The 27340-nt window shown below is 40.9% G+C and overlaps 1 protein-coding gene across 1 annotated transcript; it reads right to left on the bottom strand.

Annotated features, from left to right (window-relative positions):
• Positions 1 to 24034, bottom strand: nrf1 (nuclear respiratory factor 1). Its single transcript, XM_088347647.1, has 11 exons — positions 23882 to 24034; positions 20136 to 20250; positions 19909 to 20053; positions 16120 to 16234; positions 15916 to 16042; positions 13272 to 13412; positions 7939 to 8097; positions 6365 to 6676; positions 6145 to 6302; positions 4392 to 4513; positions 1 to 682 (listed from the first exon to the last, which is right to left on the bottom strand). Exons 2-11 carry the CDS (start codon positions 20202 to 20204, stop codon positions 522 to 524), a joined length of 1509 nt encoding a protein of 502 aa, XP_088203773.1. The 5' UTR covers positions 20205 to 20250; positions 23882 to 24034; the 3' UTR covers positions 1 to 521.
• Between the last annotated feature and the right edge of the window lie 3306 nt (positions 24035 to 27340).

The following is a 27340-nucleotide window of genomic DNA, read 5'->3' as shown; positions in this document are numbered from 1 at the left end:
AACAATTGAACCCATCTTTATTTTTCACAAATTTCTTTCTTAATTCATGACACAATCTGTACAACATGCTATGAAGTCTATTGCGACAAAGCCAATTTACATACAAGACAGTCAAAATATTGAACAGACATGATGAAATGGACATATATGGACAGAATGGATGGCACAGTTGTGGAAGAAAAATCTATGCTTGAGAGCGACTTCATACAACTTAAATCTGCTCAGGCAAAACCATCGCACCCTATAAATTAAATCGATTAAAATATCTGATGTACTTCCAGAGTACAATGAAATGTTAAAAAAAAACACATTTTATTGTTGAGCAGATTTAAAAGAAAGGAGCGCGGGTAACGCTAAATCCTTTTTGGCAGTTTTTCGGTGTGTCTTTTTTTTCTTCAAATAGCAAATAAATACCGAACCGAAAACGATACGAGAAAACAGAGATCGAGGAAAGACTGATGAGGTGAGTTCCCTGCCCGCAAACGTACAGTTTTGAGTTGTGGTCTCGAAGTGAGGGCGGATCATTGCTCCAGCGTCACCACCTCCACCGATTGACCGTCCAGCGTCATGGTACCGTTTATGCGTGTGGCTACAGGTGCCATGGCCACCTGCACCGGCCTGTTGCCTTGCGCCAGGCTGGTCACCACCGTCTGGTACATGCTGACTGGGATTTGGACCAAACCTGCCAGGGAAAAATTAGAAAAAAGGTGACTTCCTAGTTCTCTTCTAGTCTAGCTTGGGGGGTCTCAAACTCATTTGGAGCTCGGGGGACACGTGGTACGAAAAAACAACACTCTCACCAGGTCCCAACTAGTAGATTTAAGAGAAAGAATTAAGATAAAGAGAGAGAACGAGTAAGGGAGAAAGAAATTGAGAGAGAGAAAAAGGAAGGGAGAAAGAAAAGGGGACAAAAAGAGAGAATGGGAAAAAAGACAAACGTGAAAAGAACAAGAAATAGAGACACAAAAAGATAGAATGGGAGACAAAGAAAAAAAGAAGAAAAAGAGAGAGAGAACATTTTCCCCGATTTATTACATGGTATACAGCAGTGTTTTTCAACCAGTGTGCCATGAGACTGTCACTGGAATTTGCCCAATTTCATCTTTCTAAAAAATCAGGCAATTATTTAGTATTTTTGCAATCTTCAGACGAGGAACTGTAATAGTCATCCATATGAGTAGATCTTTATATACTTCTTATATACTAATTATCTGCTCATGAGGTAGCACAGTGCATTTAATAACTTAAAATGTTTAACATAGTGGTTTAAGATTGCACTGTAAAAAAATGAAAAAATAAAAAAGAATGATGTGCTTTATGTATTTTCTTCTTTTTATATACTAACTATCTGCTTATGCGGTAGTACAATGAACTATTTGACATGACTTCATTTTCAAACATTTTCGACGGACAATGTACCTCGGAACTTTATCAATAAAAGTGTACAAACATGACAATGGCAACAATTTCAAGCGCTTCACTAAAATCACAAGCATTTTGTGTTATAATGTTTTGCATTTAACATTAAGACAGCAGCTGAAGTATAAGCGCATGCGCCTCACATTTTACAGGTCCTGGGTTTCAATCCAGCTACCGGCCTCCTTGTGTCGAGTTTGCATGTTCTCCCCGTGCCCTCCACATGATTACATGGTAAATGTACGCTCATTATCAGTAAAATCTGTTTAATGGTGCCTTTGGGCCAGACTGTGAACATATTGTCAGGCATTAAACCGGTTCGTGGTACGAAAACGGTTGGCGTCCCCTGATGTAAAAGATTCGTTCGAATTGGTCCAGAAATCCACATCGGAATATTCCCTGTGTGTAGGTCATCAAATACAGATCTAGCCTTTAGATCAGGGGTGTCAAACTCAATCATACAGAGGGCCAGAACTCCAACCACACCTTTGGTCGCGGGCCAAACAGGATAGATATTTATTGAATACACTCAAATTTACCCTTTAAAAAAAACATAAATAAATATGAATTTAAAACAGTCAGGAATATTATTCCAAAATAAACAAACTTAAATATTTAATGAATTAAAAATGGTTGCTCTTCATAAAAATATCTCCTGTCAAAACCATACGAATTGAAAATATGAAAAAAACGGAAATATAAATAAATGTTGTGCTTTTCAATTTGGGAATTTGCTTTGGTTAAAAACATCTTCATATTCTTCTTGAACTCTTCAACTTTCTGTATCCTTTCTCTGGATTCAAGTTTTTCAGCTGTAAGTTTTGTCTTGTAGTGCCGTTTTACATTAAATTCCTTAATTACGGCCACAAAAGCTCCACAAATAAGACACACGGGTTTACCGGCAATGTCAGTTAACATAATTTTCTCTGTCATTGTGGTTTTTAATATCGGAGAATAGTTTGAAAGTTATCAGCGTTTCATCCATTATAGTAGATGTATGCAAAATTATTTCACAGGCCGGATAAAATTGTACGCCGGGCCGGATGTGGCCCGCCGGCCGTGAGTTTGACACCTGTGCTTTAGATGCTCAGGGTAAGAACAATGGTGCGATTGAACAAGCACTCTCTCCCCCAACACAGCTGTGTGTGCCCTTGGGGATTATAGCCGCCGTCACGTGGGACGCCCATCCACCCGCCCATCCAATCTGTCCCTGTCGTCAGGCCAAAGTACATGCGCGCCGTGTCCATGAAGCACCCGCAATTGTTTTCGGAGTTAAAAAGCTTAAATCTTGAGGGCTAATTGTCAGACCCACTCTGGCTAAGCCCTCTTGTCAGTGATTGGCGAGTTGGGCGTGACCCGATCTGCTTGGAGTGGTTTTCGAGACATTAAAGGATCCGCGCTTGTGATTGCGCGAGCCAATCAAACGGCGCTGCACTTCAATCGGCGCCCTCCACTCGAATGATTGGCTCGATAAGGTCAATACCAAGTGGACCAACTCGCCGGGCACGTCTTTGAGCAGGATGTCACAAAAGAGTGCTTTTTTCCCTAGCCTACGGTGACGCTGGAGGTCAAAGTGTGAGCCTAAAAGCTATAAAAAATACAAATTGACAGCTGGTTCCTGTCATAAAACACAAACTTGTGGTGGAGTGGATCAAAGCTCTTGAGGAAAGATGGCAGAGGACATTGGTGCCCTCGAGGGGATGGGTGCCAGCTTTTCAAAGGATTGAGTGATTGGTGAAGAGCTGAATGCTCGTGTATTGGACTGATTGATCATCAAAATACTAAGAAAATTATTTAGCGAGCCAGCCGGTTGAAATCAATAATGTTTTCCACTGCGCTAGACGGGTTGACGATAATTGCCGACAACGAGTCTATTCGGGTATTTTTGCCTGTCACTTAAATTCTCGAAGCGCCGTCTTGTTGCGTCTGATAATATCTCACTAGGTATTGTTGAATTGTTCAGGGTTTTCAAGTGGGTTTGATTCATTTTTAGCTGCCTTTGACCCGCCCCAGAAATCACAAAAAGCAACAATTGGACTATTCCGAAGAGTGTATTTAGATTGCGGTGATGGAGCTCACACAGCTTTGAGAGAGAGACTGGAGCGGCGCAACAAGTCGTGCGCCATCTGTCACATCAGAACAGAGTAGATTAGCCTTAAAGGAGCCCGTGGAGGCAAGCTTAAAACTTAGTGACCTTAATTAACAACCGTGTAAGAACCATGCTGAAAATGTAAGAAAAAAATGTCACCAAGTTATCTTTCGAATAAGGTGGCAGAGTGATTGAAAAACACGGCACTAGTGTATTAACCCTTTCATCCCAACCTCAAGACTGTCCTGTGCTGGTGTGGAGACAAATTAGCAAGAATCAATGACTTAAGCTAGATTCACAGGGCAGTGCTTATTGCTCAATTGCGATTATTTGGGTGATATCTGGTGTTTTTGTGAGATTGTTCACATTTCCAACTAAATGCGAATTGGATGTGATCTCCTGTGACAGATATGCGTCTACTGTGCGGCATGTGCAGAAGCGGAAACGTGACGTCACCCGTAATACACTCGTGTTTGCGGAAGTACTCATGGATGCTAACAGCATAGCGCATCTAGAAATTGTTATTGTGACTGGAGGCCGAACAGAGTTGTCCCTCCAAATAGGAATTAAATTCAAATGCTCATTTTCCCTTTATTGAATGCTTCCGCTTGATTTGTTGAGTTCTACGCTTCCTCACGCCTCTTGATGACGAGCAGGTCGCATGAATGCGCCTTGACCGTTCATAGAGAAGTTGCATTCGAAAAGATCAGACATGTATCAGATTTAGGACCACATATGTATGTGGCCCGAGTCTGATGTGAAAAAAAAAATCGGATTTGTGCTGTTCAGACCGACTTAAACAGATAGGGTACATGGTTGCGCCTTCCAATTTCCCTGCAGTGTGAACCTCGCCAAAGTGAGCAAGAGACCTAAAAACAAAAAGTACCTGTTGCATCCTGCACCCCTGCTAGCGCCCCGACTGCTGCTGCCGTCTCTGCTAGCACGATCTGTCCCCCGCCCTGAAGTGTGGCCTCCGCCAGCGTGGCCACGGCGTGGGCCGCCGCCTCGCTGCACAGACAACACATGACAGGCGAAGTGTAAAAATGCGCGCACACGCATACACGCGCACACAAAAGAGTTTAATCAGTCAATGAGAAATAAGCACATGGAAGGCTTATGTGTGCAGAATTGGATGGAACTGAATGCTGTCTGGTGGGGGTTATTTGTACCGGCACTATGTGTATGTGGCTGAGGGAGGTGTGTAGGAGTCTAAGAGGCTTTTCCAGTCTGGACTTAAAAAGAATCTGTCACAGCTCTCCAAAGGTGGCAGGTGCAGTGGCGTCTAACAAAGCCGTTCGATTAACCAGATCGTCGCAACGAAAAATTAGCACGGGTAGACTATGAATGTGAACTGATGAACACCTGGGAGGGGGGAGTATAAAACAAAATGTTCAGCAAACTTGAGCAGGTAAAAGGTGTGATGGTGAGAGGACTCAGGTGGGTGCAGTTAACAAGCCCCACTGGGAGAAAACCACTTGTGACACAGCGCTGGAAACATGCTGACAGACCACGGTCTCAGCTTAACGACGCACGCTATCCTTCAACTCCCAAAATAAATATAGTTTATGAAATTAATAAACATGTCAGTTCCCAAGAACCAATGACCAAAAACAAAGGCAGGCCTAATTATAAGCAATTAGAAGAGAATCATCAGTGCACATCCGATTTTGAGGGAATTCAACCCGCGGGCACTTGGTGAAGAAGTTTTTTTTTTCTCAGGAAAGAAAGCCGAAACAGTTTTTGGTTTGTGGGTATTAAAAAATAATAACATGGATAAGACAAAATGTGGTATCTATTCATATTTCCATCTTAAATTCTACAGCAGTATTAAGTATTTGGTAATAATAAGATATGAGCCGATGTAATATCATCAATAAAGTTTTGTACACATAAAGTTAGGGTGGCAGTATTAAATTGTTGAGAATATAATGAAATTTTATTATTTTTAATTTACAAATAAGGGATTCATTCAAATTTGATCTGTAAAGCACTTCTGAGCCAATGAATTGCCACCTTAAGTGCTGTATAAAAACTCATTTATTTATTTAATTTCATTTGGGTTTCACTGTTCTTTTCATTTGATTTCACCTTAAAACAGAATACAGCTGTAACAGTCTGTCTGTTTGACACACACAGTGCACACACATGCATTACATTTTCAGACTCATCCCATGATTTCTACAGGAGTTATGTGAACCGAGAGGACACCGAAGCATTATCACCTCTTTCCTAGTTTTAGTGGAGCAACTGAGGTTTCAATCTTTATCGTTTTTAAATGCTGGTTGAAGCATACGCGTGCTCCAAGAAACCAGCCAGGTAACGTGATCCGAAAGTCCATCGCTAGAGGTCTTTACGTTTGTCAGGGGAGTCGCATAACTGCAAGTTTTGCAATAGGACAATGTGAGAAGTAAATTTTATTGTACTTTTAACCCTAGAGAGGTATTTTTTTTAACATATTTTATCAAAGAAAACATTGAATAGAACCATAGAAAGTACTCTACAGAGGGCATCAAAGAAAGAAAAGCTTATATGTACGTGTGACAAAGGTCCCATGAACATTTTTAGATGTTGAAAGCAAAAAATGAAAATAAAATAAAAATGCACCCACTGGCACCATCTCTTCCCCGAATAATTCTGACCTGTTTATCGCCATGGTAACAGTGGCTCCCGGCTGCATCTCATGACTGGCGGCCACAGCGGCTTCAGCCAGTGACGCGACTGCCTGCGTGGCCTCAGAAGCCTGCGTGGTTTGGATAGTCATCTCCCCGCTCTGGAGGGTGGCCCAGTTTTGCTCCACCTTAAATGGTCAGTTGATCAGTGTTGGTGACTTCATATAAAAAACTGCCCGATTGTGCATACCTCTGCGTCTGCTACCGTGGAGTAGTTGACCTGCGCCACCGTCACGCCGGGCAGTTCGGAGGCGTCTGCAAGCGTGGCGACAGTATGTCCCGTTCCCACCTGGATAAGCGACACAGTGCCATCGGGGTTGTTGATGGTCTGCACCACTGTCTGGGAAGGCACGAGATGGGCGATGCCCTGCGCGGTGGCCAGGTGGTGCTGCGCCGTGGTAGTGGTGATCTGCTGCTCTTCAAAGGCATACAGAAGATCTTCGCGCCCATGCTGCTTGTAGCAGTTTTTTACAATGGTCCTCAGTGCCTGTGTCCAGGACACCTAAAGGGGGAAAGGCCTTGTTATATGCTAAATAGAAACAAAACGATTCTTCCACATTGTGTGCTCATTCAACTCATTTAGACGGAGCGCATTGGTGGTTTTATACCACCAACTCTGGGGGCACCATGGCGCATTTCTATCATTAAAGGTAGAAATGCAAATACATCATCTTTGGGGTGGGTTTTGTTTGCCAACCTTTGACGGTTTATTTTAGGAATCAGAATAAAAACATGATTTTGCCAGCCCAGTTTTTTGTTGGCAGGTAAAAAGAAAACTCTCCTGCCTAAAATACATAGACGTTGCCCGACCTACGAACGAGTTAAGTTTCTGACGATCGTTCGTAAGTTGCTTCAGTGCTATATTTTGTATATTTATGGTTTATATAAGTATGTTTAAGGCTTGTATAAGTAACCTGTATTGTTTTATACTAAAAAATAAACATTTCATAAAATAATATGCTCAATAAAGATAAATAAAGTGAGGTTTTACTTTTGGGAGATGCGCTTCAAGAGGTCCTCCTTCGTGGTATAAAGTGGCCGAAAAAAAGCGATCCAGCCATTTTCTCAACCGCATCAAGCTTTCTTATTCCACTTTTGTTTCAAAAGAAACGGCTCACCTCTTCCTTACACTTTGCACTAACCATATTGAATGGATGCACGAGATATTAAACAATGAAAACGTCAAAGTTCTTAGCGCGCCAGTGATACAGTACACGTTGTTAGGATTACACACGAACCACAAAGTAGAAACCGTATTTATTCTTCGATGTGGATGATGGGTGACCTCTCACAGCTCCACGCGGCAGAAAGAAGCACTACAATACTGTCCTCTACTTGAAAAAAGGTGTACACAATACAAAGTCTAATTTACAGCAATGTCCAGATATTTTTCGACATCCCGAAAAAATGTTCGAATCTATCGTTTTGCGCAAGTCGAATGATCGTAAGTAGGGGAGCGTCTGGTATAGCTTCAGATGCATTCATCCTTAAACCCTTAACAATCCTGTAAAATTGGCCAAAATCCCAATCCAAGACGTGCCCTAAGTCAATTGAATGCTTGTCTTGAACTGGAATAAATATCATATCTTGAATCCCAAGAGTTAAAGCTTTCCAATGATACGAGGCATGACATAGTTCAGTGACTGGTGACATCGCGAAGACAGGAATTTGCTTCTCAACAGCCTGACGGCCCGCTGGCAGGCTGTCAGAGCGTTAACGGGCTAAAGGGTTAAGAAACCTTAACAGAACTCTTTGCCCTCTCACCCTCTGCTTTTGATCCTCAGAGCGCACGTCACTGCGCACATTGGCCCAGGGGATGTCATCGGGCCACCACACAGGCTTGCAGCTTTCTTTACCCCACCCGGGCTTGCCTCTCCCCGTCGAGTACTTGAGCATCTCTGGGATGAAGGCTCGCAGCTGGGCCTGCAGCAGAGGGGAATACAGGTTAGGATGAGATAGAGGGCACAGTTGAGAAATGGGCAAGGCCAGTATTGATTTGTGAGTGTGACCGGGGTGGCCACAGACCATGGACAGAAATGTTTGCTCTAATGTCGGCAACTATTCACAGACTATTCCATAAATGTGGCACTAGCCTGGAGCATCCCAATCGCTAATATTAAATTCAAGACTAACGTGCTGGTCTGACATCTATAGTCAAGCCACAATTCTAGGATGATCTTACAGTAACGTAATTGCAAAATGTATTTGATTTTGTAATCATATCGTCAATACTGTTTGATTAACTTTTAAATCTGCACTGTATTTCTGATTGGGCGGTTACAGATGTATCTTTTTCACTTTCAATATGAAACTAATACTGCAGCCTGGATAATTGTCCAAGACTGATGCTACATGATCCCATATAAGCAGAAATTATTCATGCTCTTGTTTGTAACACTGATACAGTGAATTTAGTTGTTATTCAGGTCCCCAAGTCTATTCCGGGTAGGATAATTAGCCCTTGTTCTCTAAAATCCGTTATCTATGGTTAAATAGAAAAGCTTATTTATTCAGACTAACTACTGTTTTGATCACGTAAGGTTTCTAAAAAGCAGTAGAAACTGTAATTGGCTGCCTTAAAGACAACCTTAAAGCCAATATTGGAGAGTTTGGATGAAATCCGGTAAAATATCATAGGCTGATTTTAAACCAATTACAGACACCAATATGGGACACAGGGTTTGTACACCCATTTCATGGACAAATTCAAGCACTTTTTAAGGATTTTCAAAGCCAATTTTCCAATTTCTCTGGTACGATTACAATAAATCCATCGTGAATCATGAACATTCATCCATCCATCCATTATCTGCACCGCTTATCCTCAGTAGGGTCGCTGGGATGCCGGAGCTCATCCCAGCTATCATCGCGCAGTGGGCAGGGGACACCCTGAACTGGTTGACAGCCAGTCTCAGGGCACACAGACACATACAACTCACTCACTCAGTCACACCAAGCGACAATTTGGACCGGCCAATTAACCTGACATGCATGTTTTTGGAAAGTGGGAGAATTCCGGAGTGCTCGGAGGAAACCCACGCAAGCACGGGGAGAGCATGCAAACTCCACACAGGAAGGTTCGATCTCATGACCTCAGAACTGCACACGTGCTAACCACCACCCCACCGTGCTGCCCATGAATATTCCCGATCCTCAAATACATCTGTGTTCTACACACATGTTTTTCAGGTCTACAAATGTATCCATAATTTAGATAGGCGATTTTTATTTGCATTTATCAAGATTATTAGACCTTGTGTAAATCGCAAATTTAATTGCGGATCTTAACTATACATGTTTAATATTTAGAAGACACATATCTCTCCCCCATATGGGTGTTGGGTAAAAATGACAGTAACATGTGGCTTATATTTTAAGTAGAGGGTATTTTTCCCATTACAATTTACCAATGGGAAATGCTACATTCATTTTTTGCATGGCCCATGATTGTTCATTATAACGGCAGCCTCCCGGCACCTCAGTCTTCGGTCTATTGGGCGTAACACGGAGGAGGGCGATGATGCTCTACACCACAACTCCACACAAACTAATGGCAACTGCTGTAAATCACGAGGGAAGAAGAAATGCAATGGCAAAGCTGAGCCACGAGCGCAGGTGTGTCTGTGTCATTTTTAAGCAGAGTCGTTTGATATTTTTTAATGCAAAGTTTATCAAGTCGGACTGCAGAAAAACAGGGCACCAATTTCAAGCATTTATAAGCACGTTACCCAAAGTTCAAGCACTTTTCAAACCTTCAAGCATTTGAGAAGTTCAAGCACACGTACGAACCCTGGACACACCCCTATTTTTTACACCTCAGACTGATGGCGGAACAGATGTGATGTATTGTGTATCCGATACGGCACAATGCAAGATTTTTTGGGGCTGTAAAAATCTTTCGGATACTGCAGTATGGAGATTTATTGCAGATTCCTGTCTAACTTGAGAAATTAAAGTCGGACAAAAAAGTCAGGCTTTAAAATGCTGGCCAAAACATCTCTACATAGCTCGACATGGGGCAAGCATTTAAAAACATAAACCAGCAAGATTTGATCACAGCCCGTAAAGTAAAGAGAGGAATCTTCATCAAATGCATCTACTAAATTATATACTTTAAGTACAGATTGCGCTATTGAGCAGACAAATGCGCTTGTTGGCTCCGCTAAGCCATCCGTCGTCACATCATCACTTCTCTAACTTGGCAGGCAGGGGGGTGCGATTTACTGCCAACGTCCTTCGTGTCCTGGTATTATGGGAGCATCACAGAGGAGGATTAGATAGCTGCAGCGTCTGCTTGCCTTGACATCACCAGCTAAATTTGTTCATGTCTCTAATAAACTGAATATTTTATTTGTTTTTACCTGTTTTCTTTGTCGGATGGCCTAATTATAGCAACCAGATACCTTGTCCACATTAATCTACCATCCTCAATATTTTTACAGGCACCTGAAATGCCGGGTCCGCTTTGGTCCGGCCCAATTCATTGCATACTAGGGCTTGTAGGCTTCAGATGTGCCTCGCATCAAAACCATCTTTTGGCACTAAAATGATCCACAAAAAGGCAAGCGGAGCAAAATGGGCACTGTTGCTAAACTCATCCTTCTATGAAAACAAGTTTCACTCGCTGATGGTACCTAAGGGGGCACCACACTGACAACGGGGGAAAGGGTTCAGCTGAGAGCTGGGAGTGGCGTGTAAACAAGTCAGGGTCCCAAAGGAGGATATGGAAATGAAAGTGGTAAAACAGCTGGCCAAACAAAACAACATTGAATTGTTGGTCTGTGATGTAGCCAGCAGGCCCCCTCTAAGAGCTCAAATATGAGCGTTTCTACTAATTATGCTCATGCTTTCAAGCCAGGAAGGAATCTACATGAAGGCTTGTTGTGTTTGTGTCATTTGATATGACAAGAGACCTTTGTTTGATTAACTCCAAGTCTCTTAACAAGTGGAAAAAAATACCAATACTTCTTTAGCTATTTTCCAGTCTCAAATTGGGGCAGAGGTGGTAACATCTAACTATGGATAAGCATTTATCAATACCAGGCATCGATATTGGTGTCGATAGCAGCCCAATACTCACTACAATGGTTTCATGAAATTATAAGGGAAATAATATTTCGGGAAAAATAGGGGAGTGAAATAATCAGTAATTTTAGGGTAAGGAATTTGATGCATCGACATTTGGAATCAGTTTTGGTCACAACACAAGAGCTTTGTACTTTACTTTAAACAAGTGTTTAGAATATGAAAGAAATACTGCTTCAAACCTTCTGACGATTGCATATGCAAGGCCTTCATGTCCTTTAAATACTTATATGACAGTCTCTAAAGCAGTGATCCACAACAAACATGTTGCGGAACGGTACCAGACCGGGGTCATCTGGTGAACAGGGCGTTTCCCTGCAACAGGTCAGTTGCCCGGGCCAAAATTGTGCTGTTTTCGAAATTAATTCGTTTTTTTAAAGCTCAAAAATCTATTAACCTTGTTCACTTAAGAATTCACTGCCTTTGCTCAATAGTTAGTTATTATAGAAGTTATTTTTCAAGATAATGCCAAAATCTTGGCATGACCATATTTGGGGTATCATTTTTGCAGATTCCTCCTTGCAAAACATCTTAGAATCCATCAACTTGGATGAGAAACATGTTCAATCAAATTCAAGTCTGGGCTCTGGCTGGGCCACTAAAGTACATTCACTGAGTTGTCCTTTTGCCACTCCTTTGATATCTTGGTTGGGTTTATATGGTTGTTGTTAAATGGTAAAATGGATTGCACTTATATAGTGCTTTTCAAGGCACTGAAGACCCCCCAAAGCGCTTTACAATGTACTTCACAATGTACTTACCCATTCACACACACACTCACACACTGAAAGCGGAGTCAGCCATGCAAGGAACCTACCCGCTTATCAGGGGGCATTAGGTTCAGTGTCGTGCCCAAGGACACTTTGACATTTAACTCGGAGGAGCCGAGAATGGAAGATGAACTGCCGCGCCAGTCTTTTGGTCAAGAGCGCTTTGGAGCAGGCTTTTGACAGCAAATGCATCTTCAACCATATTCAGCGCTGTTGTTTTATATGCTAATTCAGGGGTCGGGAACCTTTTTGACTCAAAGAGCCATAAAAGCAAAAAATATTAATTTTATTTTGGGAAAGAGCCACGCCATATATTACGAGACAAATTTACTAAATTGCTAAACCCGCGCCCCAGACAAAAGCTTAGTCTTCAGCACATTTATTTTTGATGATTTGATAAAAATTATGAAAAGAGAATAATGCCAGAGCCCCTGTCCCAAAATCAACAAACATACCACTTTAAACTCGTCTCTTTCTTGAAATTACTCAACATCGGTTAAACTCATCTTGACCCTTTTTTCATACATATTGGTTTCAAAACCAGATGCAAGCAGTTATTGTGTAAAAACGTCACAACATTCTGCAAATAGGGAGCCTGATGAGCTCACTTTTGGCGCAGACGGCGTCGGGCGAGAGATGGGTAAGAGTGCTTGCACTTTTTGCATAGCTCCTCCCATCCCTCCCACTCACCCGATCAAATGACTAAGTTCTCTTCCGGTGTTTTGGCGTATTTACAGTTCTGTGGATTCATCATAAGGTATCTGAACACTGAACACAGATTATATGGTGAACTTTTATATAAGGGATTATTTAGCGTTGTACAGCCAAAACGAGTTTTTTTCCCCCCTTTTTTTGTGTGACACCTTGACTGTAAATTGTGGTGAAAAACGTGCCCTATATATACTGCAAAGTAATAATATGTAATTCAGCTTTGGTTTGGCTTTGCGTGTACCTGAATAGGATGGATAACTCAAGTTTTGAACAGGATGGAGAAATTTTGCATGCAATCAAATTTGTCTCTGAGCCACAGATACTCATAGAAAGAGCCATATATGGCTCGCGAGCCATAGGTTCCCGACCCCTGTGCTAATTTGTCAACAACCGGATGCTTATATTGAATTAATTGCATTTACTAAGGATGTATTTACTAAACACGTCTGCCACACAATTTTAAACGTAGCATAATCCGTGCTCCTTGAGGCCTCTCTTCTTCCCTATATGTAAATGATCCAATTGCCTCACCTGGGTCATTTTGTCTACAGAGACAGGGATCCCGTCGATGGTGAGAGGAGGGAGCTCTGACGACAACTCCCCTCCGGTTGGGGCATGTTCTGCCAAGGCGTTCTCCAAGTCTTCAAGCATCATGTTTTTGTACTTCCTCACCTAGACAGACAGACAGACACACAAAAAGGAAGAATAGGCCATGACTTGGATTAATTCAACCTAGAGTTGCAAGGATTAGTAGATATTGTCAACAAAAATTGATAATAGCAATAGTCTACAACAAATTCCACTGATGACTACTGTTCGTTGTCACAATATGTTAACCCATTTTGTAACAATGACAATAAAGGTATATTCTATTCTATTCTATCCATACAGGGTTTTTCCAACAGAGGAAGGCATCGCTACACGAATATAATTTCTGCTCAGGGTCGCACATTCACAAAAGGCAATGGCGTCGCCGTTTGGAGCGGTAACAAAATCACAAAAATGGCAAAGTCAACAGACATCCCCCTACATGTACCAAAACTTAAAGTTTGGGAGAATATTAGCCTGGATCACGACACATAAAAAGACTACTAGCAAAGTTTGCAAAGCAGACTTTGCGTATAGCGGCGGTAGATCGGTGACGCAGGAACATTTAAAAAGCATATTGAACAGTTAAACGAAACGGAGACTGACTTGCCTCGGTAAAACTCAAGTATGGGTTAAGCCAATACGGTTTGATGACATGCGTTGTACATTTATTTATTTGGCACATATTTGGTAATTTGGCGGATATATGCATTTATATTTATTCGACGGGACGATTTTGTTAGACTCAGATACAGCCGAGTCTTTCTCTCCCTTACGCCTACCTTCTGTCTCACACGCGAACCACCACGTGCCTACTGAATAGATAAGTGACCAGGGCGGAGCACTAAGGCAAGAAGAATAGTGTTAGAGCGGAGTTAATAGTGGCGGCTCTACTAACTGTCAAGTCCCGAGATGCCTGTGAGTCAAGACTGCTGATAATATTAACTTTTTATAAAGTCTCTGAAAAGCGTACTTAAGTGGTTTAGGAGGTGGAGTGATGATCTGAGGACTGAGAGATCGCAGGTTCATTTCCCGGCTCCTCCGAATTTACTGTCGAGGTCTCCTTGGGCTAGACACTGAACCCCTAATGCTCGCAATAAGCAGGTAGGCACCTTGCACGGCTGACTTTCTATAGGTGTGTAAGTATCTGTGAATGAGTGAGTGTGGAATACATTGTAAAGCACGTTGGGAGGTCTTCAGTCACTTGAAAAGCACAATATAATTGCTGTCCATTTACCATTTTACAGTAAGCCAATATCGGCCCCAACTATCGGTCATTGGCTTCATCATAACACTAATAATCAGTACTAGCTCTGAAAAACCCATACCGGTCTACTTTATTGTGTAGTGCAACCAAAAACGATCGCCCCAAAAAGGAGAATACAAACTACGGAGAATCGAAAGTGCCCAAACCACATCATTTTTTAAAAAAAATTTTGGGAGCAGCCCTTTGCGAGGTTTTTGAATACCTGCAACAGCAAGACACATGGATATGCTATATATAGTAAGTGGGCATTTGCACGTCACACTGGGTATTTGTATATTGTATTCTTTTGGCTTTATTATTGTATTGTTCTCAGCTCAGGGATGCTGCTGGAAATGTGAATTTCCCTTAGGGGATGAATAAAGTATCTATCTATCTATCTAGTTCGTGTATATTTTCTTATTGCTTCAATTAATATTTTTTATAACTTTTTTTTTTAACAGTTATAGGCGCTAGATAATGCAGATTGTCCCATTAAAGTACATAATTTTGGAGTATTTTAGCTTTTAACAGGTAGAAGAGTGAATTGTGACAATAACGGGAAGATACCTGCAGTCAATAGGTCAAATAATAATAATAATAAAAATAATAATAGTAAATTAAACTATCCTGGCACATAATACAGCGCCAAGCGATTGAATTCGGGGACTGATGGACTGAATGACACACAGTCGTCGTGTTTTTGTATTCTAACCACTGAACTGTAAGTTCATTCTGTAGTGTTAATATTATCCAAAGTCTGACTAACAACTACCAAAAACAAAGGAGCAGAAGACACACAAACTGCAGATGAAAGTCTCCTAGGTTAAACTTTAGAAGAGCTCTTGTTTTGGTATTATTCGTCATCTCCTTCTTTCTCTTGTGGAAAATGAGAAATAAGCAGCTGCACAAGGTTTTCCCAAAATGAAAGCCATTTTCCTAAAGATTGCTGTGACATAGTATCGTCCCAGCTTGCTCTGTTCTGCAACTGGCTGGCAACCAGTTGCAGAACAGTGTCCCCTGCCTGCTGCCCTGAGTTAGCTGGGATGGCCCACAGCGCCCCCACAAACATAGTAAGGATAAGCCGTACAGAAATATGTAAGTGTAACTTTAGTATACAGTGTTCTCGATTTTATCTTTTATTTTAAATGACATGTATTATTTGGAGCTGGATTTTATCAAATAAATAAATAAATAATTTTGCCCCCAAAATGCGACTTATACATATTATTTCCTTCTTTATTGAAAGGTGCGACTTGTACAGCAGAAAGACTTAAAGTCCGAAAAACATGGTAGGTATTGTTAGTTAACGAAGATGAACTGTGCAGTCATCAAGACACTTACCACATTCTCCAGTGGGGCAGCACCGAAGACTTTGAAGACAGGGTTAGGTTTGTTAGGGGACATGCACAGCACGATGGCCTGTTGGCCCACCCGGGTAGTGTACTCGTCCAAAGTAGCCCTCAGCTTCCTGTTAGCAAACCTAAGTTAGAGCCTGAAAGCTTGTGCAAGTAACCTTGCATTCATTGAATGATGCTTCCAGGTCACCTCAGGAGGCGTGTCTGCTGCCTCTTGCGAATGGACGGGTTGGATTCAAAGATGTGGGGCCTTTTCCTTTTCTTACCTGTTGCCACGGCGGCAGCTGCGGCCATGCCAACAGGACCTGGGATGAAAAACAAAATAAAAATTATTTTTTTTTAGTTTTAGGTTTAGTTTTTCACATCACAGGTGTCATACTACGACAGTGAAAATCTGTTATATTACATGAAAATAAATAGCGAGACATAAAATGAAGCAATAGCGCCATGTGATGGTAACTTTTAAACATTACACACACATCAGGGGAAATAATTACCTGTACCAGTCATCACTTTCCTATTTTATTGAATCACTTTTTTGTTCTGTTGAAAAAATATATATAAGTACAGCCATATGAAAAACTGGGTTTTTAAAGGGACCGTGAGTAATATTTAGTGCCTCCTGGTGATGCAAAAAACTTTGATTCAGTAAAAAAAATATTGATATGAATACCAGGCAAAAAAAATTAACATACCAATGTTATCTTTATAAAATATATCGTAGGTTGAGATACGTCTAATACATTTGCATAGTAGAGTCCATACCTAGTCAAGTCAAGTCACATTTTTTTGTTTAGCCCTTTATCTCAAAATGTCTCAAAGGACACAGGTTACAATTATACCATCGCCTGATCTTAAACCGACATGCGGACACAGAAAAACTCAAAACCTCAGGACGAGGAAAATAAGAAACCTTGAGAAGGGAACACACAAGTGGTAATCCCCCTTCCAGGATGACCAGGATGTAATAGATTTAGCATTGGGTAACAGTACACAAAACAAAGCAAACATCAATAAAAGAAAACAATAGGTAGTATGTTGAAATTTGTCCAGAAAGTGCGTGACAACAACGATACCGTGAGCCTGTAAAGTCGCCCAAAAAGTCAACAACAGTAGCCCATCATGTTTGCCTGGCGTCTTCTTGTTGTGGCATTGGTTTTCGTTCGCATTAGAAAAACAGCGCCATATAAAGTGTAACTATTACACACTAGGGCTTTAAATAAGGTGTGGCTTATTCTCTATGTTCTCGTCTTTAGAATCGCTATCTTGAATGGTCACATGATCGAAAAACTAGAAGTCGACAGATTATCGGGTGGGCCTATTTTTGGCACTGATATTTTGGAATTTGACAGATATTGGTACGGGCATTTTTGTTTATCTGACAGGCCGATTATTAAGTCTCAGATGCGGCAGAGACTCACTCTCTCTTGCATCTACTTCTCCCCTCCCTTCTCTCACATTCTGGTTGGGTAAGAAACCAGGGGCGGAATCACTGAAGCAGGAACATTAACGTTAAAGCGGCAGCTCAGCTAACTCATCCGGAGATGCCTGTGTCCATGATAGAAAAGTGTGTTTGCGATTAAGAGGTAGTGTAAAAAGTGTAGTTAACTTGTTTTATTTAGAGAGGCACGTTCAGGTGGAGAATGATATATTAGCTCATATTATAACATAAGTTCGTCAATCAAGCAAGTAGGTTTTTTATTGAGAGCATAAACACACGCTAGTGGAAGGCTGAGTGATTAGCTCTTGCCATAACATTATATGTTCAATCTGGTGCCCACACTTTGATTTGCGAGCTCGTTAAAATTTTGATGCACTTTTTGTTTTAGTTGATTCAAGTCATGTTGGTTGTTTTGCCATTTATTTATTGTACAAGTTGCTGGTACGCCTACATTTATTTCTTGCACTGTTAGTTTTTGGTTTAGGTGAAGGATTATACGTGTTAGTTGTGTTGAAATTGTTATTGATTAACTGTAAAACGTTTAAGAGCTATTTAAGTGTTATGTAACTTCATACTACTAACTGCTAAACCCAAATGTATTTCATGCACTTTGGGTTGTTGCTTTAAGTTAAAGATTGGGGAGCTATTTAGGTTTTTATGGTGCCATACGTTACTCACGCAAACGTTACTAAAATGACTTACTATCTAATTTTTGGGGAACATAGAAGAACAGTAAAACACAGAACAATTGCACCATGTAAAAAAAATAACTTTTGAGTAAGTTTAAAATATTTACTTAGGGCGAAATGATGCCTTATCTTTTGAATATTTGTCAAAAGTAAGGCAATGGTGCGGCAAGTGTCGCGAGCACAGATTTTATATGTGTACACACACACATATACATATACACACATATACATACACACATACATATATATATATATACATATATATACACATATATACATATATATATATATATATATATATATATATATATATGTGTGTATGTAGATAGAGAAGACTCGCAGAAGGCAAGCCGCTCAAAGGGGCTTGTCAAATCTACTTACTTATATTTATATAACTGCACCGACAATTTTGAGATTATCAACACAGGCTTTAAGCGCCCTCCTGCAGTTTAGTGTGAAAATAACATGAGAAATTTGTACCCGGTAATAATGTGTCAAAAATTTCATATAGGTCTCACCGGGTTTCAAGTCGCATCCCAGGCTAAACTATGAAAAGTACCAGAGACTTACAGGCTTCGTACCCCATTTTCATGGTTAAATTTGAGCACATTTGAGGCCAACTTTACCAGCGACTTTAAAGGAAGAAATCAAGGACAGATTAAAAGAACGTTTTTTTGTTGTTGTTGACTTTGATGACTAAAATAAAGTTTCTTGCTGTTATCACATACTTTGTGTTATTTTTAGTTGTTCTTATTTATGATCTACAGTGTTTTTGTGTCAATGGGCTGTTATAAACTGACATTGATTCTGCTCTTCTGCCTCAACAATTGGCTACGCCACACTTGTTTACAAACATGGAGGGCTCAACAGTTGGGAAATAACAGTTGAATACAGAAGACAGAAAGAGAAAGAAAGTACTGTATATATAAAAAGAGGAAAAATGGGCCAAATTATATCGATTGCTCTGAAGCAGACTGCATTCAATCTTAGAGACTGCTGATCTTTTGCTTTTTGTTTAACTTATTTTAATTTGCATGTTTTTCAGATAATCTGGTGTATTATGTTTTATTATTATTGATAGCCAGCTCGTGGCCTTGGGGGTAAGGGCGCCCGCCCCGAGACTGGGAGGTTGTGGTTCAAGCCTCGACCGAGTCATACCTAAGACTTACAACATTGGTACTCATTGCCTCCCTGCTTGGCGCTCGGCATTAAGGGGTTTGGTCACCTAATGACTCCCAACACATCAGTTGGGTTGAGCGAGGGGGTTGGGAATCACCTCCTCTGTATCAATCTCCCAGAAAGAGTCAGAAATGACTCTAGACACCTCCCACTAGGGGGATATGGCTCCGTTTTATATATATATATTATTGATAATATATAACCCCCCACTCCCCAAAAATAAAATAAATTAATCTGAGGAGCTATTTGGGAGCCGGCTCTTCTAACTGAGTCCTGATGAAATGTCCGCTTCTGGAAAAAAAGTCCCGAATTGCCATGAATAGTCTGATAAACCTGTACTCTTGGATGAGACCAGTATGGGGCAGTAATGCTTCACATGGATACTCGAAATTGAGTACAGCCACCATCTGCGTCATTTTTACGAAATTTCTATAATTATTTTCATTTAAAAGCGTGTTCTATCAAGTCAGACTACCATGAAACACGGTAATGGAAATAATTTCATGAATTTTCAAGCACTTCACCCAAAATTCAAGCATTTTCCTGACCTCGAACACACAACATTAAAGTTTAAGCATTTTCAAGGATTTCAAACCCCCTTACGAACCCTGGACTTATAGTCCGGAAAATACAGTATTATACCACTATCGTGAGCAAACGTGAACACAACCTGCAGCAGCCAGATGGGCGGTGACCTCATCGTTGCCGGCCGAGTTGAGGATGTCCGTGTCGTCGTAGGGATCGTCGTCCGGCGAGGAAGTCGAGTCCTCGTCTGCGCTCATCATGGATGTGTCCGTGAAGGTGGTCACGTGTACCTGAAACACATCAAGCGGAGACGGTTAGTCGAGCTTGTGGAATTCTTTCTTTTTCTTTTGTTCTCCATTTCAAGAGCAAAACCTGCTGGCTGACGGCGCTGGCCTCAATGGTGGTCATGTGTTCAGTCTGGTGAACGGCGTGATCGTCCATGACTGACGCCCTCGTCTACACGGCTGGAGCCAGGGTACAACAACAGCTGGGGATTGACATGTATTGAAGCATTATGTGCAACCATCTAATAAGGGAGATACTCATACAAGTAACAAGGCCCGAGCCGGTTGATGGGTAAGACAAAAAATAGTTTTATATTTTTTAAATATGCTGACTTTGGAGTTCACATGAATTAAAAATAGGTCCCAAATAGGTATAAAAACTCCATTTTGAAAGTCACTTTGGGTGGTTATGATTTTGATTTAAAAACAAAACCATAGTGTAAACCTAACCCGCAAACATCTCAAACTAAGTGTAAATGCAAAATCAATGCTGAGCAAAAAGTTCAGAAGACAAGAAGCTTTAGTTCCGTTCTATTATAGATATGAAATCTAACAGCAAAGCTGTCAAATTCATTTAAAAAAAAAAGCATTAAATAATTAAAACAATCATTCAAATGAGTGTTCATAGGCTATTTTGCTACTTTCCAGTGCCATTGAGTATTCCATGGTTAAATAAACTATAGAGTAAATAAATTCAATTGTTGTTTTGCTCTTTTGTTTTTCTGAGATGCAAACTACACTAAAATGAGTTTGAAACCCCCGCTGTACAGTACATCAATATTGTGCAATGGTCCATTCACTGTCATGCGCTTTTTCCTTGAACTTCTTTGACTATTTGAATGTGCTTTGATTTATTGTGATAACCGTGGCCATTTCAAGAAGTGACTTGATTCGACTGAAAAGTACTTTTAATCCAGTGCAATGAACAGTAGACAGATGAGTGGTTTACACTGTTGGGAATAACGCCATTTTAAATAACGCCGTAATAAACGGGTTTTATTTCAAGTGTAATCCAACTTTTACCACGGTTTCCATTGCTGAGGGTCAAAACAGTGCGTTACATACATTTTTGTGTTTTTATGTACATTTGCATGCGTTTATGTACGTTATTGTGTGTGTTAACATACGTTTTTAGTGGGTTTGTGGTTGTTTTAGTGCATGTTTACATTTTTTTTTTTAAACATAAATGATCATGTGTATACGTAGTTTTTTTGTGCGCGTTTACGTACATGCTGATTGTTATTTTATGATAATATTTACTGTTTATTTTTGTTGCACTGCAAGTGTAGGATAATTTTTTCTTCTGGTGAGGTAAAATAAATATTATACAGTTCTGCACAACTGTCTGTTTTTCTCAATTCAACTGACTCGAATGCTGCTCAGAAAAATTCAAATCCTTTGACATAAACAACTTATTTTTCAAGTTACAGAAATGGTTACTTTCAATGATAACCTCCAACTAAATACTTTTTGAAGTAACGTGCCCAAAACTGGTCTATCACAATACTTTTACAAGCGTTTGTGTACCAAATGTTTTGGCAGTGCATAAACGGAGGAAAGCAAGCAGAAATAACACTCCCCAAATAAAACAGAATTAGGGCTGTCACGAATATAAGTTGTCTAATCGTGTGTATTTTTCATGTTCGCGAACATTGTATTTCACCTTTTACTTTGTATCAGTCATTGTTTTCAAAGCCAACGAACTTCAAACAAAGGGACATGTTTCTGCTGCTGTTAGCTGCATGTTCTTTAAATGTGTTGAAACCTTAAAACTTGAAATTATGCAAAGACACATGTTTGTGTTCTGCTGCTGTTCTAACTTTTCGTGTGCGTGTTGAAATTACAGTTATTTTTCCTCATCTGTGCACCTCATTCCTTGCACTATGTTCAATTTTGCACTTTCTCGCTAAAAAGTTGAGGCAAAGACCTTATGACCTGTTGCCTCAGGTTTTAACCTAACAAACTGAAATCCTGCACTCTTGCAGTAGTTTTAATAAGTGAAACTGGGAACCAAGTTAATAATTGATTATTTCTTGACATTGTTCTTCTTCAAGTTGTACAGTTTATGTAACATTTAGCTGATATTATCATAGTAGCGTATGATGCAAAGGGGGGAAATGAAAATATATTTGTCAATCGTGATAATTCGTGTGACAATTAATCGTCCTAATCGTGACAGCCCTAAATCCCCTGGTGACTAGCATACCTGTCAACCTGTACATTTTTGCCGTACAAAGTACGTTTCTTATGCATTTTAAGACGTGTGCGACGTACAAGAAAATCTGTACGGAAAAACGCAAATTTGTTAATTATGGGTACCATCCAGTATACACCGACTATCACGAAACGGCAAATCAATCAAGTCAAACGAGTTTGCCGCGATAGCCTCCATCTTGGTATAGTTTTTTTCCCGTTGCAAACGATGCGAGCGGTTTGATGCTACTGTGCGCATGCGTCTGCCGCCTGGGCATTTCCTATCATGCATTATTCAGTGGTAGTTGTGTAGTGAAAGGAAGTCCGTCTCTTTTTAGAGAACCGGCCTTTTCGGCTCAACTCATGATAGAGAGCCGGCTCTAAAACGGCTCACTTGCTTTGATGCATTACATTACGAATTATTATGTTGTATAAAGAAGTTAAGAAAAAAAGGAAGTATAAAAGGAGAAAATGAAAAAAAGATAGGTTTGTGGTTATCCCTTTGATCAGTATATTACCAACAATCAATTTAGTTCAGAAAATGTATTAATAATTTGAATAAGAAAAATTATACTTAATTATATATTCATGTATTTTTTTCCTTCTAGAGTGAACGTCCAAGCTACTTCATTTTTGAACCTTTTTTAAAATAAACCTCATTCACGTCGAGCAACTCAGGTTCTCACCAAAAATGTTAATTAACAATATATGTGATACAACGAAACACATGTACAATATAACATGTTAAACTACATAAATAAACGTTTGAAAAAAAATGGTGTAAGATTATTTTGTATTTTGTAAGGGAAAATACGACAGTTTGTAAGGGCATGGAGCCGTGGAGGTTGACAGGTATGGACTAGTCAGTTTTACTATAGAGTAATTCAATTACCAACGCAGTTATTTTTGGAAGAAATAGTGAGTAACTCTAACTGGTTACTATTTTTAAAGTAACACGCCCAACATTGGGGGTTTATCGCACAACTTTTTACAAGCGTTTGATATCGAAGGTTTTGGTAGTGCATAAACAGAGATCGGCACGCAAGGAACACTCCCCTAACTATTTAAAACACATAGGATTCTCAAATATTGGTCTTGGTAGGCGCCAGCAGTACTAGATGTAACGAACACCGTAACGTCTTTAACCACATGCCGGTAAACAGCTCGGTGATGCTAGCTAACCATGCTAGCCGTGAAACTCTATTTAGCTCAACGACTATGTGCGAACATCTCGGTTTAGTACATTTTAGTCTTAAATGATTAACACAAAACCTACTCCGCCTTGTTGTAGCGACGTTGTAATGCCAGCGCTCGACAGTTTTGGTTTCTCACCGGAAAGCGAAACAAAACACCGTAGCACAAATACGAGTTTAGCCTCCATCCCGCGCAATAATAATGCCATTAAGCGGCGGCTATAAGCTAGCAGCGGCCCGCCGCCTATCAACGGCTCTTCTCGTCTTTCGGCTTTTTTCCTCTTCTAACGAGAAAACATTTGAGGGGGAATCCGCTTCGCTTAGTTTGGTCGCTCATGGCGGGTGTCAACATCGACGCTACAGAATCGTCCGCCCTCAACTCTGCCGGGTTCGCGGTGCGGCTGCGCCAAGGGTGAAATAGTCGGAGATTGCGCGGTAGGGTACGAACCTCAGAGCGGCTGCGCTACTTCGGGCCTGCGCGGTACGGTTTTGGGATGGCGTCGAGCAACAATGGACGACGGCAACCAGTGTGTGCGTGCGCGCGCGCGAGCGTGTGCGGGCGTGCGAGCTGGTGATGCGTTCAAGTGCTGCCGATGAGGAATAAAACACACACAGTGACACATTTCGACTCGTTTTTGTTTTTAACCTCCTCGATTACGTCATAAAAAGATAGAATAACTGATGCTAAAGCTGTAGCCCAGGGGTGTCAAACTCGTTTTTGCTCTGGGCCACATAGTAGAAAGGGGGGCCGGACGAGCAAATTTAAGAGAAAGGAGTGAAATAATGAAAATCAAACAAAGAAATAAAAACAGATAGAGAGAGAAGAAAAGAAAGAAGGACAAAAAGAGACAGAAAGGGAAAGAAAGACAAAGAAAGGAGTGAAAAGGGGGAAAAGAAAGTGACGGAGGAAGGAAGGAAGTAAGAGAGCAAGATAGAAAGAAAAAGAAAATGAGAAAACGAGAATGAGAAAGACAGAAGATAAAAAGAGAAAAGAAAGAGGGAGGGAAACGGGAGAAAGAAAGATACAGACAGAGTGTGTGTGTATGTGTGAAAAAAGGCATATTCAAGGAAAAATAGTGAAAAGAAAGAGAGAAGGAAAGAGAGAGACAGAAAGAAAGAAAAATAAGTAGAAAGAGAGAAGAGAAAATAGAAGAAAAAAGAGAAAAACAGAGAGAGAGAGAAGAGAGAGAAATTGACAGAAAGAGAAAAAGGTCGTGAGAGAGACAGGAAAAATGAGAAAAAGAAACAAAGAGATAAAAAGAAAAAATAGACAGAGATTAATAATAATAATAATAATAATAATAATTTCCTTGTCTTGTCATTCTGTGTAACAATGTACACAGAACGAAATGTCGATTGCACCCGACCCGTTGTAGCGAGCCGATGCAGCCGCAGCCAACAGAGGGCGCCGCCGACCACTTTTTAAGTCTTAGGAATGACTCGGCCGGGGCGCGAACCACCGACCTCCCAGTCTCAAAGCGGGTGATACAAAGAGCAAAAGAGACAAAAAAGACAAAGCAAAAGAGACAGAGAGAAAGAAAAAGAGAGAAATGAAGAAAGAAAGAGAGAAAAAAGAGACAGAGAAAATGGGAGAAAGAGAGAGACAGAAAGAAGAAAAAGAGAAAAAAAGCTGCATATCCTGAGGGGGCAGCCTGTATTTTAACGCCCCCCCCTCTTGAACTGGCCCGTGGGGTGCATGTTTGACACCCATGCTGTAGCAGAAGCATCCAATAAGTTCATTGTAATTATTGGACCACAACTGGCCACTAAAATCGCCGGTACTCAAAACAGTGAAGTTAAAGGGACAGTGTGTGTAATATTTAGTCCCTCCTAGTGGTACAAAACACTATCATCCAGCAAAAAAATAACTAAAACATTGTTCTGAATGTTAGGCAAAAAAACAGACAATATCATACCATTTTTTTAAAAAAAACATTGGTCAAAATTTTTTTTTCCACAGTGGAATCCCGGCTTAAGTCTACGCCATGTTTGTTCGGTCCTAAGCCGCAACTTTGTGCACTGTGACACTGGCCCTTGCTTGCACCTGGCAACACAGTGCCATCTAGGGGTAAAATCTTCCACATTGTGCCTTTCAAGTAAATACAATTAAGATAGAAGAGTGTTTCCCGAGATTTTTGGATCCGAGGCACACTTTTTTTCATTCAGGGATGTTGAGTCACAACCTCCATCGAAAATGTTGGAAAATACATTTTAAAAATCATGTTCTTTCTTAAACCAAAATGTAAGTGATCCATTTTGCTAAATTGATCAAGTTTTGGGGAATTTTAATTATAATTCAGTGGTAACTGTGGCTTAGGAGCTAATACAGGCATTGGCGTAACCAGCCTGTTTTTGAGGGGTGCTCAGGCACCCCCAAATTCAACCCAAGCACCCCCCAAAATATTGCATTTTGAAACCATCTTTTCCTCAATAAAGAACATGGTAGACATAAATATAGCTAAAATATAATATATATATAAAAAAAGGAAAACAAAACAAAAGCGTGAACAATGCAGCGTCGTAAAAACTGCACTGCCTTAGAATGGTTCAGTCTTTGATTCCTTGCACCACTCTCGCCCCCTCCCTGCTCCCCTTTTGCTTGGCTAGTGTTACAAGCAGTTTAGCGGCGAAATCTGTGGAGGCTCCGCTGTATAATGGTGAGAGTATATTATGTAAAGAACCTTTTGAAAGGACCTTAATCGTTTCTTTCACAGTTTGGTGTATTCCTTTATGTCAGGTTGTCTCATCTCATCTCATCTCATTAGCTGTACCGCTTATCTTCATTAGGGTCGCGGGGGGGCTGGAGCCCATCCCAGCCATCTCCGGGCAGTGGGCAGGGGACACCCTGAACTGGTTGCCAGCCAATTGCAGGGCACACAGGGACAGACAACTCATTCGCTCATTCACACCTAGGGACAATTTGGACCGGCCAATTCACCTGAAATGCATGTTTTTGGAACGTGGGAGGAAACCGGAGTGCCCGGAGGAAACCCACGCAAGCACGGGGAGAACATACAAACTCCGCACAGGAAATCTGGAGCTGGTTTTGAACCCACGCAGGAGGTTCCCAAGACATGAACTGTGTCGCACAAGCGCTAACCACTGTCAGGTTGTCATTTTCCTTATTTAGAACGGACGTAAGACATACTTTTTTTTAAAAGGCATTGCTTTTATTTTGAAGGTGTCTCGCCGAGTGCGCGCGTTTCCGAATCTGTATCGGCAATTTTAAAAAGTCCGCGAGACTGCCATTGGTTCACAAATTATTGGATGATATCAATATTTTCTCAACCATCAAAAATTCTGGTGAAGGTATTTGGTACACATTTGAAAAGCTTCATACATTACCAAAAGACCGTTTCATAAATTACTAAATTACAGTCTGTATGGCATCAGAGAAAAACATTCTTCGTCTCTGGCAATAATTGAACTTGTGGAAAATCTAACGCAAAACTAGAAAAACAAGCTATATTCAGTCAGTATTTCCAGATATACTACTTCAAAAGCTTCAGCAATAAGTAATAAGCCGAATTTCTTATCACTGAGTAAAATCACATCTCATCTCATCAGCTACACCGCTTATCCTCAGTAGGGTCGCGGGGGTGCTGGAGCCCTTCCCAGCAATCATCGGGCAGTGGGCAGGGGACACCCTGAACTGGTTGCCAGCCAATCGCAGGGCACACGGGGACAGACAACTCACTCGCTCATTCACACCTAGGGACAATTTGGACCGGTCAATTCACCTGAAATGCATGTTTTTGGAATGTGGGAGGAAACCGGAGTGCCCGGAGGAAACCCACGCAAGCACAGGGAGAACATACAAACTCCGCACAGGAAGCCTGGAGCTGGATCTGAACCCACGCAGGAGGTTCCCAAGACATGAGCTGTGCCGCACATGCGCTAACCACTG

The sequence above is a fragment of the Urocampus carinirostris genome, chromosome 11 (genome assembly GCF_059441175.1).
Source record: "Urocampus carinirostris isolate Australia breed hairy pipefish chromosome 11, RoL_Ucar_1.0, whole genome shotgun sequence".
NCBI classification, from domain to species: domain Eukaryota; kingdom Metazoa; phylum Chordata; class Actinopteri; order Syngnathiformes; family Syngnathidae; genus Urocampus; species Urocampus carinirostris.
This window is presented reverse-complemented; position numbering and strand designations above follow the sequence as displayed.

Excerpts from the sequence above, each read along its gene's own strand:
- nrf1 (XM_088347647.1), bottom strand. The coding sequence starts at position 20,204 with ATGGACGATCACGCCGTTCACCAGACTGAACACATGACCACCATTGAG. Across the intron at positions 20,054-20,135 it reads CCAGCGCCGTCAGCCAGCAG|GTACACGTGACCACCTTCAC; the intron begins GTTTTGCTCTTG and ends GATGTGTTTCAG. Across the intron at positions 4,514-6,144 it reads GTTACCATGGCGATAAACAG|CGAGGCGGCGGCCCACGCCG; the intron begins GTCAGAATTATT and ends TTGTCTGTGCAG.